General features: G+C 45.2%; 1 protein-coding gene across 1 annotated transcript in view; it reads right to left on the bottom strand.

The window, feature by feature from the left end:
- The window catches only part of LOC132780836 (lethal(3)malignant brain tumor-like protein 4), a 96,592-nt gene that overhangs the window by 31,934 nt on the left and 49,037 nt on the right, over window positions 1-15,621 (bottom strand). The window contains exons 17-19 of the mRNA XM_060784652.2: window positions 10,252-10,386; window positions 9,733-9,794; window positions 1,674-1,840 (exon numbers count right to left, since the gene is read on the bottom strand). Coding sequence (XP_060640635.2) covers window positions 1,674-1,840; window positions 9,733-9,794; window positions 10,252-10,386 — 364 coding nt within the window. The remainder of the gene's footprint in view (window positions 1-1,673; window positions 1,841-9,732; window positions 9,795-10,251; window positions 10,387-15,621) is intronic.

Below are 15,621 nucleotides of genomic sequence, written 5' to 3'. Positions count from 1 at the left end.
GCAGACTGTGCAAGGAAGTGGATGAAACCATGGACCATCTCCTCAGCTGCTGCTAGAAAATCGCACAGACGGACTACAAACAAAGACACAATTCTGTGGCTCAGATGATTCACTGGAACTTATGTCACAAGTACCACCTGCCAGCAGTAAAGAATTGGTGGGATCATAAACTTGCAAAGGTCGTGGGAAATGAACATGCAAAAATACTGTGGGACTTTCGAATCCAGACTGACAAAGTTTTGGAACACAATACACCAGACATCACGATTATGGAAAAGAAAAGAAGTCTGGATTATTGATGTTGCCATACCAGGTGACAGCCACATTGAGGAAAAACAACAGAAAAACTCAGCCACTATCAAGACCTCAAAATCAAACTGCAAAGGCTCTGGCATAAACCAGCACAGGTGGTCCCAGTGGTCATTGGCACACTGGGTGCCTTGCCAAAAGATTTCAGCCGGCATTTGGAAACAATAAACATTGACAAAATCGCGATCTGTCAATTCCAAAAGGCCACCTTACTTGGTTCTGCGCGCATCAATCGAAAATACATCACACAGTCCTAGATGCTTGGGAAATGTTTGACTTGTGATTTTGTGATATGAAATACAGCATATAGATCTTGTTTGCTGTGACATACTGTGCTTTTGTGTCAGTAAAATAATAATAATAATAATAATCATCATCATCATCATCAACTCTCTGCAAAAAACATTCAGCACATTCGTTTTTACATTATTATGAAAATTATGGGCTTTCATAATAATAATCAGACCGTCCGGCATGTCAAGGTTTCTAAAACTAAATTTTAAAATGCACTATATCTAATTTGACAAAGACACACACCCTCTGTTATGTTTGAGATGTGCCTTCAAGTTGACTCTAAAGCATGCTGATGTTATCAGAGGTTTTCTTGGTATGAGAAAATTCTGAGAAAATTCCTCCCTCCTTTCCTCTTGGATTAAGATCATGTGACTTGTCACCCAGAAGATTCCTGTGACTGACCATGGATGAAGGGGAAAAGCAGTACTTTTGAGAGAGAGAAAAAGAGTGCGCCAAAACAGAAGCAACGGCAGGACAAACCCACTAGACATTTACCCACCTCCATGCCTCATGCACCTCAGATAGAATCATGTACTGTTGCTTTCCATGTATGATGTAACAGCCAACTTTCCATTTCTACGACAGTTAAAAGTAAAGGCCAAAGTAAAGTATGCTCTGCAGAGACACTGTGTCGCTCAGCCTAGGCTGCTGGGGGAAACCTTGGCTTGCAGAAAAGAACATGCGCTTTGACTGTGAAATCGCAGCCTTGGCAGAATAAGCCTGCCTGCCAGCAATCCTGCCACGCTGTGGGGATGTTTTGTGACACAGTCATGCAAGCATGCGCAAGGCCATTCTAATGTAAAATGAGTCAGCAGTAGAAACAAGCACGGAAAACGCTTTCTGTCAGTAGGGACCCAAATAGGGAAGCCGGTGCAATGGCTGCATGCAGCAAGATCTGTGCGTATTTGTCTATTCGAGATCTTTGGCTAACTTCAAACTGAGTTAATCCCCCACCCCCACCCCCAATTCCAAAAACCAGCCACAACTGCAAAGCAGAGGGGGGAAAGAACCACAGTCACTATATTAAATGAACACTTTAGAATGAGAAAAAAGCAGGAAGCAGAACTCACCTCTTCAACACTCCATTTGGCCACATTCTTGGCAGTGAGGCCTGAGACCTCTGGCAGCAGCTTACAGTGTTGCTCCCAGCAAAGATGGAGGCGGTGCATAGGGTTTGCAGAAAGGGAAGGCATGAAGATAGATTGGTGAAGGGCCTGCTGCAGAGCAAATGTTGTGCCTGAGGCAGGGAAGAAAGATGAAGGAAGCGTTATTCAGGTACAGTTTGGAAGTGCAGGCATTTTATTCCCTGTGCTGTGTGCTCAGAGCCAGCCACTCCTCAGTGGTAAAGAATGCCTGTATTGTTGCAGCTGCTCTGGGGCTAGAGATGCCCTAATGCTAATACAAGAGGAGCTGCCAGAATTCTATGGCAAAGGAAGAGGAGGAGGCTGGTTAACTGCATCTTCAGATGGAAATTAATGGCACCCTTCCAGCTTATTTTCTGTTTTCAGCCTGCTACAAGATCACTCTGCACGCCAGATAATGACAGGCATGGACGGGCCCCCCTCCTCCCAGGAGAGAAGATTCCAAGGTCAGGAGACGGTCATTTTCCTCCAGATATTAGTATCAGTCTCGACTTGTGAAACAATTGAGGCATTAAGAAGCTGTCTCCTTCCTCCCTGTCTCACAGCTCCTCATGCATATGCACGAGATCAGAGTTACTGCTGTGTCATGATGCAGTAAGATTACGTGGCTGGTGAGACTGCAAGATCATTATGCCAATATTTATGACAGCATAGCAAAATTTCTGTGAGGAACAACACTGGTGATGCTTGTGCCTGAATAATGTTTGGTGCTTCCCTCATCTACCAGGGTACACATAGACAAAAAGAAAGTACACTGTGATCTGAACGCTGGACCTTTCAAGTCAGAAGGATTGGAAAGTTCTCTAGTGACATCTGGTGATAATAACAAAAACTGGAGTTTGTATCTCTTACGGAATAACGACAAAGCAGCAAACTATACTAAAGTATAAACTATACTAAAGTATAAGCCGACCGGAATATAAGCCGAGACACTTAATTTTGCCACAAAAAACTGGGAAAACTTATTGACTCGAATATAAGCCAAGGGTGGGAAATGCAGCAGCTTTGGGTAAATTTCAAATTAAAATAGATATCAATAAAATTACACTAACTGAGGCATCGGTAGGTTAAATGCTTTTGAATATTTACTGTATTTCAAAGAAAATCAGTAAACTAGCTCTCTAAGTGGAAAAGGAGAGTCAACAAAAACAATATGGTATCAACAATAACTTAACAACAACAACAACATTTCATTTGTATCCCAAGCTATCTACCCATGGGGACTCAGACCGGCTTCCAACATAATAACGGGCAAACATTCAGAGCTGGATATAGATCTATAATTAATTATATATACTAATTTCACATATGCATTCCCCCTGGAAAGTTTGCAAATCCTCTCTCTCTATATTTTATTTATTTATTTATTTATTTATTTATTTATTATTTCTGGTACTTCTACCCCGCCCTTCTCAACTCCCTAAGGGGGACTCAGGGCGGATTCCAACCGGCATACATTTGATGCCTACAATTCAACACAAAATAAATACATGGTAACAATAATTATAAACAGTTAAAACATTACATTGATACAATAAAAAGCCAGCCTGGTGGCCATCATTTTGCCAAGTCCGTAATTAATCAATTCATTCCACTTATCATAGTCATATGTAGGAGACCCCGGTGGCGCAGTGGGTTTAAACCCCTGTGCCAGCAGGACTGAAGACCGACAGGTCACAGGTTCAAATCCGGGGAGAGGCGGATGAGCTCCCTCTATCAGCTCCCGCTCCTCATTCGGGGACATGAGAGAAGCCTCCCACAAGGATGATAAAAACATCAAATCATCCAGGCGTCCCCTGGGCAACGTCCTTGCAGACGGCCAATTCTCTCACACCAGAAGCGACTTGCAGTTTCTCAAGTCACGCCTGACACGACAAAAAAAATAGTCATATGTGCATTTCCCTACTGCAATATTTACAAGCCCTATATATCTATATTCAAATATATCTATCTAGACACCTCTCTATATATAGATAATTATATCTATATAGGATTTGCAAAAACTTGCAAACATGTGAGAGGAAAATTCATATATAAAGTTCTTTTTATATATACACATATGCATACACACAGAGAGATATACAGGTACCTCTATATATTTATCAATATCTATATCTATATAGGATTTGCAGAGACTTGCAAACATGTGAGGAGAAAATTTATATAAAAAACAATGACTACATGTAAATACATAAATACAGGTACATGGAAATCTCTAGATATCTATATGTATATAGGATTTGCAAAGACCTGCAAACATATGAGGGGGAAACTTCCAAGGGAACAAAAATACACATATAAAGTTAATACATTTCGATACACACTGTCAGGACATGATTCCAAGCTTGAAGAACCACTACTCACACTTTACTACTTATCCTGAATGGCAGTGAGAGAAACAGCAAACTATATCTCCCAGGGAGAGTGAGAAGGAGGAAATAGAGATCACTCCAGCTGGGACGGAGACGCTGTTATCCCCATATGGTGAGACGGTGTTTGACAGAGCAGCTGCTGGCACGCAGTGGACATCTAGTCAGTTCCCTGCTACCGGTGCAGCGGTGGTAACTGTGAGACGGAGGGATGGAGCACCACCTCAGTAGCAAAGAGATGAGACCCCACAGCACCTTCGCGTTTTGGAATCCAAGGTTGACTCAATAGAAACCTTCATTTGAAAGGGTTGCAGACTGAGGCTGTAATGGGGAAGTTAGATGCAAGTGCCAGCTTTGAATCTTCGGCAGGAGCGGAAGGAGGGGCTCTTAGAAGCACAGGGCCTACGGGTGAACCAAGTGAAGATGCACAGAAGGGAATAATTTGCCCCCCACTGATGCTGCCGGCAGTGATAGGAGCTCTCCTCATCCCTCTTGGGCAAGGATTTGCCAGAGGGGAGCTGCAGGTAAAGTTTAAAGGGAACCCGCAGGAGCTCTCTTACTTCCTGACCAATGTGAGGAATTATATGATGGACTGGGGACATACTTTTTCCTCAGAAACAGCCCGGGTGCATGCATTGGGAGCAAAGTTGAGGGGAGAAGCAGCAGATTGGATGGTGCAACTTTATGAGACTCAAGTCCCAGAACTTAACCCGTTGGGAAATTTCTGGAGGCTTTAAAGCTGAGGTTCCAAGACCCTCCAGTGAATATAAGGGCAAAGTCTCAGCTTAAGCAATTGAACGAAGGGACTAAATCGGTTGTGGAGTATGTATTGAAGTTCAAGTCGTTGGCAGGTAAAGTTCCAGAATGGTTAGCCACCACTAAACTGGAGCTCTTTAAAGGAGGATTGAGACTGGATCTTCTAGAATGGGCACTTTACTGTGATTTAGAGTCCTGGATTTTATTAGCTGGAAAAGTGGAAGGAATAAAACAGCAAGTCAAAAAGCAGCCAAGGATTTTATAGAGGGTAGAAACATGGATGCACCTGGGGCAGGTGCCGGAGGGTTCTGGCATCCTCCCAGGCAACACATGAATAGCCAGGAATGGAGAGGAAGGAATTATGCATGTTTTGTGTGTGGAATGGAAAGACACCAAACAAGGAGTTGTCTGAAGAATCCAGCAAGGAGAAGTGGATCAGAACACTCTGACAAAGGGAAGGAGAAGGCATCATCCCGATGGGCTGGAAAGAAGAGGGTGAATGTGGCCAGAGAGAAGGACAACTGGATAGCAGATCCTAGTCCTGGAGTGGAGTTGGGTGAGGACGATGGAGAGCTGAGACAGCTGGCAGAAACCTCCCACGATCTGCAGTGAAGACGCCCCAGCCACAGATCCAGAACTCTTGGGGTGCAGAGCCACTGGTGAGTAAGAGCCGTTGGTGCCCCTGGCGTATTTATGCAATTAATAAATGAAACATTACACCCCTTTCTGTATAAGAGAGTTCTAGTTTACTTGGATGACATTCTTATAATTTCTGAAAATTTGGAAGACCACGTTAAATTGAATCAGAGGAGTGGAGCTACAAGAACGATGAAAGTGATGCATTGATAACTGGCCGGGGCAATGATATGCTACATAACAGTGCAATATTTCATTGTCGGGATGTGAAGAACGGGGGTGGGAGGGAGGGGGAGAGTTCCAGTCCTCGGGGGGGGGGGCCCACAGAGGTGATTATGGGGAGGGGGAGATACGGGAAAGGGAGAGTTAAGAAACTAATTCGGCCAATTCGTGAACAAACTCTGAGGAAAATTCCAAAATGTTCTCCTGACTTGGTAAACGTGGGTTCCAAGGTAGACGGTCCGCCTGGATTGAAGGTGGTGCTGTTGAACGCCAGGTCTGTCAATGGTAAAACATCAACCATTCAGGATCTAATACTTGAGGAAAAGGCAGATCTGGCGTGCATCATGGAGACCTGGTTGGACGAGGCTGGAGGGGTTAATCTCACCCAGCTTTGCCCACCAGGTTATGCCGTGCAGCACCAACCGAGATCCGGGGGGCGGGGAGGCGGAGTTGCAATAGTCTATAAAGATTCCATCTCCTTGATTAGGTGCCCAGCCTTACAGTCGACCTTGTTTGAATGTGTCCACCTGAGGTTAGGAGACCGGGACAGAATAGGGCTGTTGTTGGTGTACCGACCACCCTGCTGCACCACGGCCGCCCTACCTGAGCTTGCAGAGTTGGTCTCGGGCCTGGCATTGGAGGCTTGTAGTGCTGGGGGACTTCAATGTCCATGCAGAGAACACTCTTTCAGGAGCAGCTCAGGAATTCATGGCCGCCATGGCAACTATGGGGCTGTCCCAGCTAGTATCTTGCCCTACCCACTGTGCTGGACACACACTTGACTTGGTCTTCTGTCAGGGCTGGGAAGAAGGTGGCGGTGTGGAGGAGCTGTCAATCTCTCCTTTGCCGTGGACTGACCACCACCTGATCAGGTTTAGACTTGCCGCAACTTCTAACCTTCGCAGGGGTGGTGGACCCATTAAGATGGTCCGCCCCAGGAGGCTTATGGATCCAGAAGGACTCCTGATGGCTCTTGGGGATGTTTCTGTTGCTTTGGATGGTGATTCTGTCGATGCCCTGGTCGCTCACTGGAATAGGGAGTTGACTAGGGCAATAGACATGATTGCTCCGGAGCGCCCCCTCTTAAGTCGCCGAGCTAAACCATCTCCTTGGTTTAACGAGGAGTTGGTGGAGTTGAAGCAAACAAAGAGGTGGCTAGAGAGCGTGTGGCGGAAAGAGCCCAGTGAGCCAAATCGAACACGCCTATGCCTTTGTCTAAGGACATATGGCGCGGCAATAGAGGCCGCACAAAATGCTTTCTATTCGGCCAATATTGCGTCCGCAAGGAACCGTCCGGCACAGCTGTTTCGAGTAGTCAGAGGGTTGTTGAATCCCACCTCGAGTGGGTCCCCTGACGACTCGGCAGCGCGCTGTGAAGCATTTGCTCAGTACTTTGCGGACAAAGTCGCTTTGATCCATTTGGGCTTTGACACCACATTAACGGAAGTCTCTGAGGATGTAACTCAAGCATCTGCTTGACCAGTTTTGTTGGATTCATTTTGATCTGTTCAACTCGACGAGGTCACCAGGGTTCTTGGAGAGGCGAGGCCTAGACCCCTGCCCTTCCTGGCTGGTGAAAGAAGCCAGAGGGGGTTTGGCAGAGTGGGTAAAGGTGGTGGTTAATGCCTCCCTTCGGGAAGGCAATATTCCAGCCAGCTTAAAACAAGCTGTTATTAAACCGCTGTTGAAAAAACCATCACTAGACCCCACTCAATTTGTCAACTTTTGCCCAGTTTCCAATCTCCTCTATTTGGGCAAAGTCCTGGAACATGTGGTGGCCTCGCAACTCCAGGAGTTCCCGGTAGACACGGACTATCTAGATCCGGCACAGTCTGGCTTTAGGCCGGGACATGGTACTGAAACAGCCTTGGTCGCCTCAGTGGATGATCTTCGCCGGGAACTGGACAGGGGGAGTGTGTCCCTGTTGGTTCTGCTGGACCTCTCTTCGGCCTTCGATACTGTCGACCACGATATCCTTCTGGGATGCCTCGCAGGAATGGGTCTTGGGGGTACTGCTTTGCAGTGGCTCCGGTCCTTCCTCGAGGGTCGCTCCCAGAAGGTGTCACTAGGGGACTCCTGCTCGACTCCTCGGCCGTTGTACTGTGGAGTCCCGCAGGGTTCAGTACTGTCCCCTATGTTGTTTAACATATACATGAAGCCGTTGGGAGAGATCATCCGGAGTTTTGGGGTGCGGTGTCATCTGTACGCAGATGATGTCCAACTCTATCACTCCTTTCCATCTGCTACTAAGGAGGCTGTCCAGGTCCTGAACTGGTGCTTGGCCGCTGTAACGGACTGGATGAGGGACAACAGATTGAAACTAAATCCAGACAAGACAGAGGTACTCCTGGTCAGTCGTAAGGCCGAACAGGGTACGGGGTTACAGCCTGTGCTGGACAGGGTCACACTCCCCCTAAAGGCGCAGGTTCGAGGTCTGGGAGTTCTCCTGGACTCATCGCTGAGTCTGGAGCCCCAGGTCTCAGCGGTGGTCAGGGGAGCTTTTGCACTACTAAAACTTGTGCACCAGCTGCGCCCATACCTTGGGAAGTCTGACTTGGCCATGGTAGTCCACGCTTTGGTTACATCCCGCTTAGATTACTGCAACGCTCTCTACGTGGGGTTGCCTCTGAAGACTGCCCGGAAGCTGCAGCAAGTCCAACGCTCGGCAGCCAGATTACTAACGGGTGCTGGGTACAGGGAGCACACCACTCCGCTGTTACACCAGCTCCACTGGCTGCCAATTAGCTTCCGAGCACAATTCAAAGTGCTGGTGTTAACCTATAAAGCCCGAAACGGCTCCGGCCCTGTTTACCTCTCTGAACGTATTCTCCCCTACGTACCATCAAGATTACTAAGATCGTCTGGAGAGGCCCTGCTCTCGGTCCCACCGGCCTCACAAGCGCGCCTGGTGGGGACTAGGGACAGGGCCTTCTCGGTGGTGGCCCCGCGACTCTGGAACTCTCTCCCACTGGAGGTCAGAACCGCCCCGTCTATCCTGACATTCAGGAAATGGGTGAAGACGTGGTTGTGGAGACAGGCTTTCGATGAATGAGACAGCACCCTAGGATTGTGGATGGAAGATGAGGTATACTTGTTTTTAATATGACGACTGACCACCGTAGTTTTAAATATAGTTGTTATTTTAAATGTGTTATTGTAATTATGAACTATGATATTTTACTGATTGTATGTTTTTATGGTTGTAAACCGGGCTGAGTCCCTCTAAGAGTTGAGAAGCTCGGTATAGAAAACTTTGAAATAAATAAATAATATTAAATTGGTCCGTCAAATGTTGCAAAAGAAAACAACCACTCAAAGCCTAATAATGTCATCATCCTATTTGCTGCAAACATAGTAATATTTTTGTAGAATACGTTGGTGGTGGGCAAATCCATGGCTTATTTAAACTACGTATGTCGGAACAGAAGTCTAAGAGGTTATCTCAACAATCTGATTTCAGCAGCAACAAGGAACAGCTGAAAGGAATGGAAGGACTGTGAGAAAAAAGCAACAATACGCCTTCTCAGGCATATTGTTAACTGTATGGGAGGCATTATGTAGTGCCATACGTTGGCTGGAGCATTGAACAGGCATGGGCAAACTTGGGCTCTCCCTCCTGGTGTTTTGGACTTCAACTCCCCTCAGCCGCTTAAGCAGAAAAGGAAAGGAAAAAGGAAGGGGCCTGAGGCTGTTAGGAATGGTGGGAGTTGAAGTCCAAAACACCTGGAGGGAGGGCCCAAGTTTGCCCATGCCTGGTGTAGATGCTGCAGATCTTTTAACTTCTCCAAAAATCAATTTGATTTCTGGAACCTCACTTAAAACTAAATTTATCAGAGCTCCATTGTAAGAGAAAAGAAACAGAAAGGATTCTTAATTGAAGCAAATACATATAATAATGGAATTCATCTTATTACCGGAAAGAAAACGGCAACATACTCTTCATGTAACAAAATGGAAAAAAGCTAAGAAATCTGCAATAGTTTATAAACAAACATGTGACAAACCTCTTCCATCGACATCTTGCTTTATGACCTGGAGCTTTATATAGCCATGTGAGCAATCAGTCCTGAAAAGACAAATTTGGATGGTAAAGAAACAACTTATAGGAGGGGGGAAAAAGAGAGAGAACTGAATTTTTGGAGATGAACTGATTTTTTTTTAAAAGAGAAAAATGACAGAAATATCTGCGTGCGGAAGCCAAACATTTCATATTTAGCCAGTGTCTGTAAAAGTAGATAGCAAAGCACAAAGGTTTATGCAACAATAATCTGCTGATATTGAAAGGGCTTGCACTGTACTGCAACAAGCACCACTGCTCAACAACAACAACAACAACAAAACATTTTCATGGATTTGCCTATGAACATGGAGAAACACAGATTTGCCCACCCAGAACAAAACTTCATGAATTGTTTGATCTGTTTCGAAAGTCATGTTCCATCTGTAACCAACATCTCTTACCAAACTTTCTTTTTTCCACTTCAAATGTTGCTGTTCCAGGGAATAAACTGTATTCTGCTTACCCTTTGGATTTGACTTTGATATCAACAGAGGATTCCCCTTCAGCCCAGTCCTTCTGTTGGCTGGCCTCAGACTGCTCTAATAGATTGTGGGCATTGCTTTGTCCTGACAGATCTCCATTTTCTGTGGATGACTTTCTGTTTGGGAAATAATTCAAACATTCAGCTGAGTAAGGCAAACACAGCCCAAAGCAGGTCTATGGACATGAGCTGCCTCCTGTATTTGCAGCTCTTGATAAACACTGTGAAAGAAGGTAAAGTGACACCTGCAATGGTTGTTCTTTGAGTGTTCATCTGCAACTTCACACAACTGCGCACACGCTGATCAATCCATGCAATGTTCCAGAGCTGGGCAGTTTTCTGGCAGTGGCCCTGTACTATATGTGTAGTGCCAAAAGCTGATCCCCCCATTTCTGATGTTCCTCAGAGAGATCAGTGGGCCTGCAAAACAAGAGGGAAGGAGAGCAGATTTGTGTGAAAGCACAGACATCCACTCAAAGAACTACAATTACAGGTGAGAAACCTGTCCCTCTTCGTGGTCTCTGTGCCTCACACATTTGGGAAATTAGTCAGTAGAGAAGGGGCAGGTCAGGCAATGATGGATAATAACAAATTCAGCATCAGCTCACATGCTACAATCCAGGCATTAGTGTCATAGGAAAGCAGATGAGACCACTAAGTGACCCTGTACTATGCAGCCAGTCATGAAATGGTGGGTGGCAGCAAGGGGGGAGTGGAAATGAAGTCATGACAATTGCAGCTTACACCAGGATCATGAGAGTGGTGACCCATCTGGATGGTCTTTGTGGTGACACAGGAGAGCCAGCCTTCCTTCCACCACAATAAAGGAACTATCTAGGATTTTCTGATTTCAGAGATATGGCACATGTAGAATGCAAGGGCCCTGCAGACATCCAGGACATGTAGGGTAATGATGAGAAGGGGCTTGGGCAGATTAACTAAGATGGAAGACAGTAAGAAGGAGAGGAAGTGGAGCCTCATGTAAGGTGTGACTATCATGGTGGATGCTTGGAGTCTGAAACAGTTGAATAACAAGCCTCACTGAGAACAGGGGACAGTCCCAACTCTGGAGGATGACCAAAGAAAGCAGGACAACTCTGTCAAGGGAAGGAGAAAGGGCTGGACAGAGGTGGACTCAAGGATTGTTATAATGACTGGGAGGATGCAAGAGAGGAAGAGCTGGGACTTCAGCTGAAGGAAAATAATTGCAAGGACATGTTGGTGAGGGAGGAATGAGAAAGATTGAACCTGAGAGGCTTGTAGTAGGCAAGCACACAAAGTCAGAGACATCAATCTTCCACTGTGCTGAGAGTGGTAATGGCCCCAAGGGTTGCAGTGGGGCCTGTCTCTGGATCACGACTGAATGTGATCCGGATTGAGAGGGTGATCTGCTTTCCAGCTCATGGAACCAATGTGAGGTAGATCGGGATTAGACCCAAAGAACTTGGGGCCAAGGACGGTATGAACAGGACTGGGAGTGCCATGTCAACAAGTCGGCCCATATACCAGGTGACAATCTCAGGGCCTGAAGTGGAGATTGTTTATGGTCAGAGATGGAGGCCTATGCAACCTGTGGTGTGGGCATCTGTTCCCAACAGAGTCAGGAGTGGTGGTGGTTAGAAGCTGGCTGCCTTGGAAGATTTGCCAAGTTAAGCTAGACTCTGACCTTGAAAGGCTTGGAATGGATACTACGTCAGTCTATCATAAAGGAGCATCCCTCAGGTCGATCAGTACTACGAATGAGCCTGTTAGTTGAACCTTATCAAGGGCTGGATGAAGTTGATCGACATGATTGTATCGGAAATGACAGTGAGGTCAACAGATCCTCATGTGCTCACTCATCAGGCTTGTTAATTTCTTCTTCTTCTAAAGGCCTGGACCAGGTCTCATAGGCTCTTTGCTCAATTTGTGAGGGCACTGAATGTCACAGAGTTGGGGGAGGTGTAACATCTGAGTCTGTCCTGAAATGTTTGAGGTTGCAGAGATGGATCTGACTCAGTTTTGGTTCCTGGAGAAAGTATATATCTTGCCAAAATGGAGGGATCATATCAACCGTTGCATGCAAATACATTGCTGTGAAGTCAGTTCTTTGCTGCTGTATCCACAGTTTTGAGGGATTGCTCTGAAATTAGCTTGCAAAGGGAGACTCAGAGCTAGAAAATCTTATTCTTTAGGGACAGGTTCATGAGATTATGACAAATGGTGTAGAATTTTTTCTGGTGATCTTCCACAAGACAGAAAATGCATTCCATGTATGGATCAGGATGAGGAATCTTTCCCCCAACATGCATTACAGTGTTTGAAGAAGGTGACCAAGAACACACAAAGAGGCATGAAGACATCACCAATGTAGCAGAGGTATCAGGGAAGGGGATCGGAAAGCAAAAGCAAATCAGCTACTAGTTAATCGTGCGATGCATGAAAAGGAACTTAGGGAACACCTTTCAATGTTATACCTGTAGTGTTGCCTGGGAAGTTGGGACTACTGCCAGTCAGCTATTCAGTCCTGGAACATTCGGTGGATTGATCTGTGCCTGCCTAGGAGCCTAACTGTGTGAGACATGGAGATTACAAGGACGAGAAGCTGCTATCTCAGGCTGTGCTTGCTTTTACCTTCCCCATAGAAAATGCAAAATGAGTATCATCATTTCAATTTGGGAAAAAATACTGCATTTCACAGCAGCATGAAGTCAGTACACAGGTCACTAAGAGTAACGACTCATACGGGGAGAGTGAAAACACTCCACATTGTGAGCTCATGCATTTCCAGTCTACACTCTGTTCTCAAAACGAGAAAAAGCCAACGGCAGTATTATAGGGGCTGGGGAAGAGACTCTGGATTGGACCTTTTCCTCCTTTCTTGAATATAATTTGTGGGTCAGGGAGAATGGGAAATGTTCTGGAGGCCATGAAGCCTTTGGAGAACAGAATGCCAGGCCTGGTTGGGTCAAGCAGATGTATCACTGCTCTTTGATGTGCCTGAAGTGAAGGGAATAAAAAAGAACATGTAGATGACCCGAGGGCTGGTCACTACTGGAAATATGTGTTTCCAGGATCTCCAGGACCAAGCTCATTCTTCTTGTTCAAGACTCGCTGTAGAATCATAGAATCATAGAATCATAGAATCAAAGAGTTGGAAGAGACCTCATGGGCCATCCAGTCCAACCCCCTGCCAAGAAGCAGGAATACTGCATTCAAATCACCCCTGACAGATGGCCATCCAGCCTCTGTTTAAAAGCTTCCAAAGAAGGAGCCTCCACCACACTCCGGGGCAGAGAGTTCCACTGCTGAACGGCTCTCACAGTCAGGAAGTTCTTCCTCATGTTCAGATGGAATCTCCTCTCTTGTAGTTTGAAGCCATTGTTCCGCGTCCTAGTCTCCAAGGAAGCAGAAAACAAGCTTGCTCCCTCCTCCCTGTCGCTTCCTCTCACTTATTTATACATGGCTATCATATCCCCTCTCAGCCTTCTCTTCTTCAGGCTAAACATGCCCAGCTCCTTAAGCCGCTCCTCATAGGGCTTGTTCTCCAGGAGGGATGAAAAACAGATTGGAATCTCACATCCATCACTGCTCTCCTTCTAATGTTTGCTGGTCGTTCAGGTGACAGCTACAAAATAACAGGTGCAAAATAACAGCTTCAGCATTCTCCAACATAGCGCTCTCTGGACATTTGGCACTCCCTTAATCTCTATCCACTTGTAATGCTGGTTTGGGTCAACGTGATTCTAAATGTCTCGAGATCAAAAGAGTGGCGGAAACTGGTCTGGTCCTTTTCTTACATAGAGGAGTTGATGCTGTCTATTGCTTTTTTGTTTTTGTTTTCTGCTTTTCCCCACGGCATGAAGTATTGGGAATTCCATAACCTATTGGAAATAAGTGCACCATAACCTTATTGAAAAGGTAAAAATGATGTCACATCCGTTTGGCAAATGTGAATCTCCATGAACATGTGGAGACCACCTTTTGAAAACCAATAGCCAAGAAAAGCATGACCTTGTTAGAAGTTGAACAAGTGATATTCATAAGCATTCATGCAAGGATGCTTTGAATGCAATATTCTTGCTTCTTAGCAGGGGGTTGGACTGGATGGCCCATGAGGTCTCTTCCAACTCTTTGATTCTATGATTCCATGACACACAGGTAACTCAGCTGTTAAACTGAAGAACCATTTGTTTAAATTGCCAAGGATAAAGACATGCCACTACAAAAATATATTTGGTTAGCAGAGGATGGTTGTTTCTTTGAAGCAGAATTTGCAGTTACAATTCATCATCATCATCATCATTACTTTATTTCTTAATTAGTTACTCTCCACCAAGGTGCTCCAAGCAACTTACAATTTAAAACAGTTTATACACAATATAAAACATTCGATATAAAAACATTCAATATAAAAACATTCAACATAAAAACATTCAACATAAAAACATTCAGCAGTGACTATGACAAAATTTGATCCGGTTACTTAAATGCACAGCCAAACAGCCAAGTCTTGAGCGCCTTTGCAAAAGGTCGCAACTCCGACATTGCTCTAATATATGGAGGCAATGAGTTCCACAGAATCGGAGCATTGATCGAAAAAGCTCTACGCCTTGTAGCTTCCAAATGTGCCTCCCTAGGACCCGGTATGTATAGGAGATTTTCCTGGGTGGATAGAGGTGACCACTGATGGAGAAAAGGAATGAGGTGGTCCCTAAGATATAAAGGTCCTTGGCCATTTTGAGCTCTAAATGTCAGGATCAGTATCTTGTAAGAGATCCGATGTTCTATTGGTAGCCAATGCAGTTGTTGCAGAATCGGTGTAATATGGGATCTTATAGATGATCCCGCTAGCAGCCTGGCTGCCGCATTTTGGGCAATTGCCCAAAAGATATACATTCCCTTAAAACCTTTTAGTTAAAATATGCACTCAAGAGCCAAAACAAAGTAGTCTCAGGTTTACTAACAAACGTCTTGTATATATTCAGCATACTAGTCTATAGTCCAATGTCTTTAAGCATACAGATATACTCCAAATTGTATAACTGTATTCACTGAAGTCTGAAAGGAGACAAACTGCATCCACCTCCATTGAGGTCTAAAAAGATACTATTCTACTAAATCTACTAAATTCTACTACACTACTAAAGTCCAAACAGCAGCATGCATCCACCTCCACTGAGGTCTGATGCAAACTGAATACAGAATGGAGTCATGTGACTGAAGCCCCTACCACACCAAAGGGGTACAGTCAAACTGACAAACCAAAATGTACATATACACATTTACAAACAGTTAGTGGAGGCTTGGAAGGTTGCTATTTCCAACATAAAGCCCAAGGTGTCTTACAATAATGACAAAATAAAAATGTAC

The sequence above is a fragment of the Anolis sagrei genome, chromosome X (genome assembly GCF_037176765.1).
Source record: "Anolis sagrei isolate rAnoSag1 chromosome X, rAnoSag1.mat, whole genome shotgun sequence".
In the NCBI taxonomy this organism is placed as follows: Eukaryota; Metazoa; Chordata; class Lepidosauria; order Squamata; family Dactyloidae; genus Anolis; species Anolis sagrei.
Note: the sequence above shows the minus strand (reverse complement) of the source record. Positions and strands in the feature narration are given on the sequence as shown.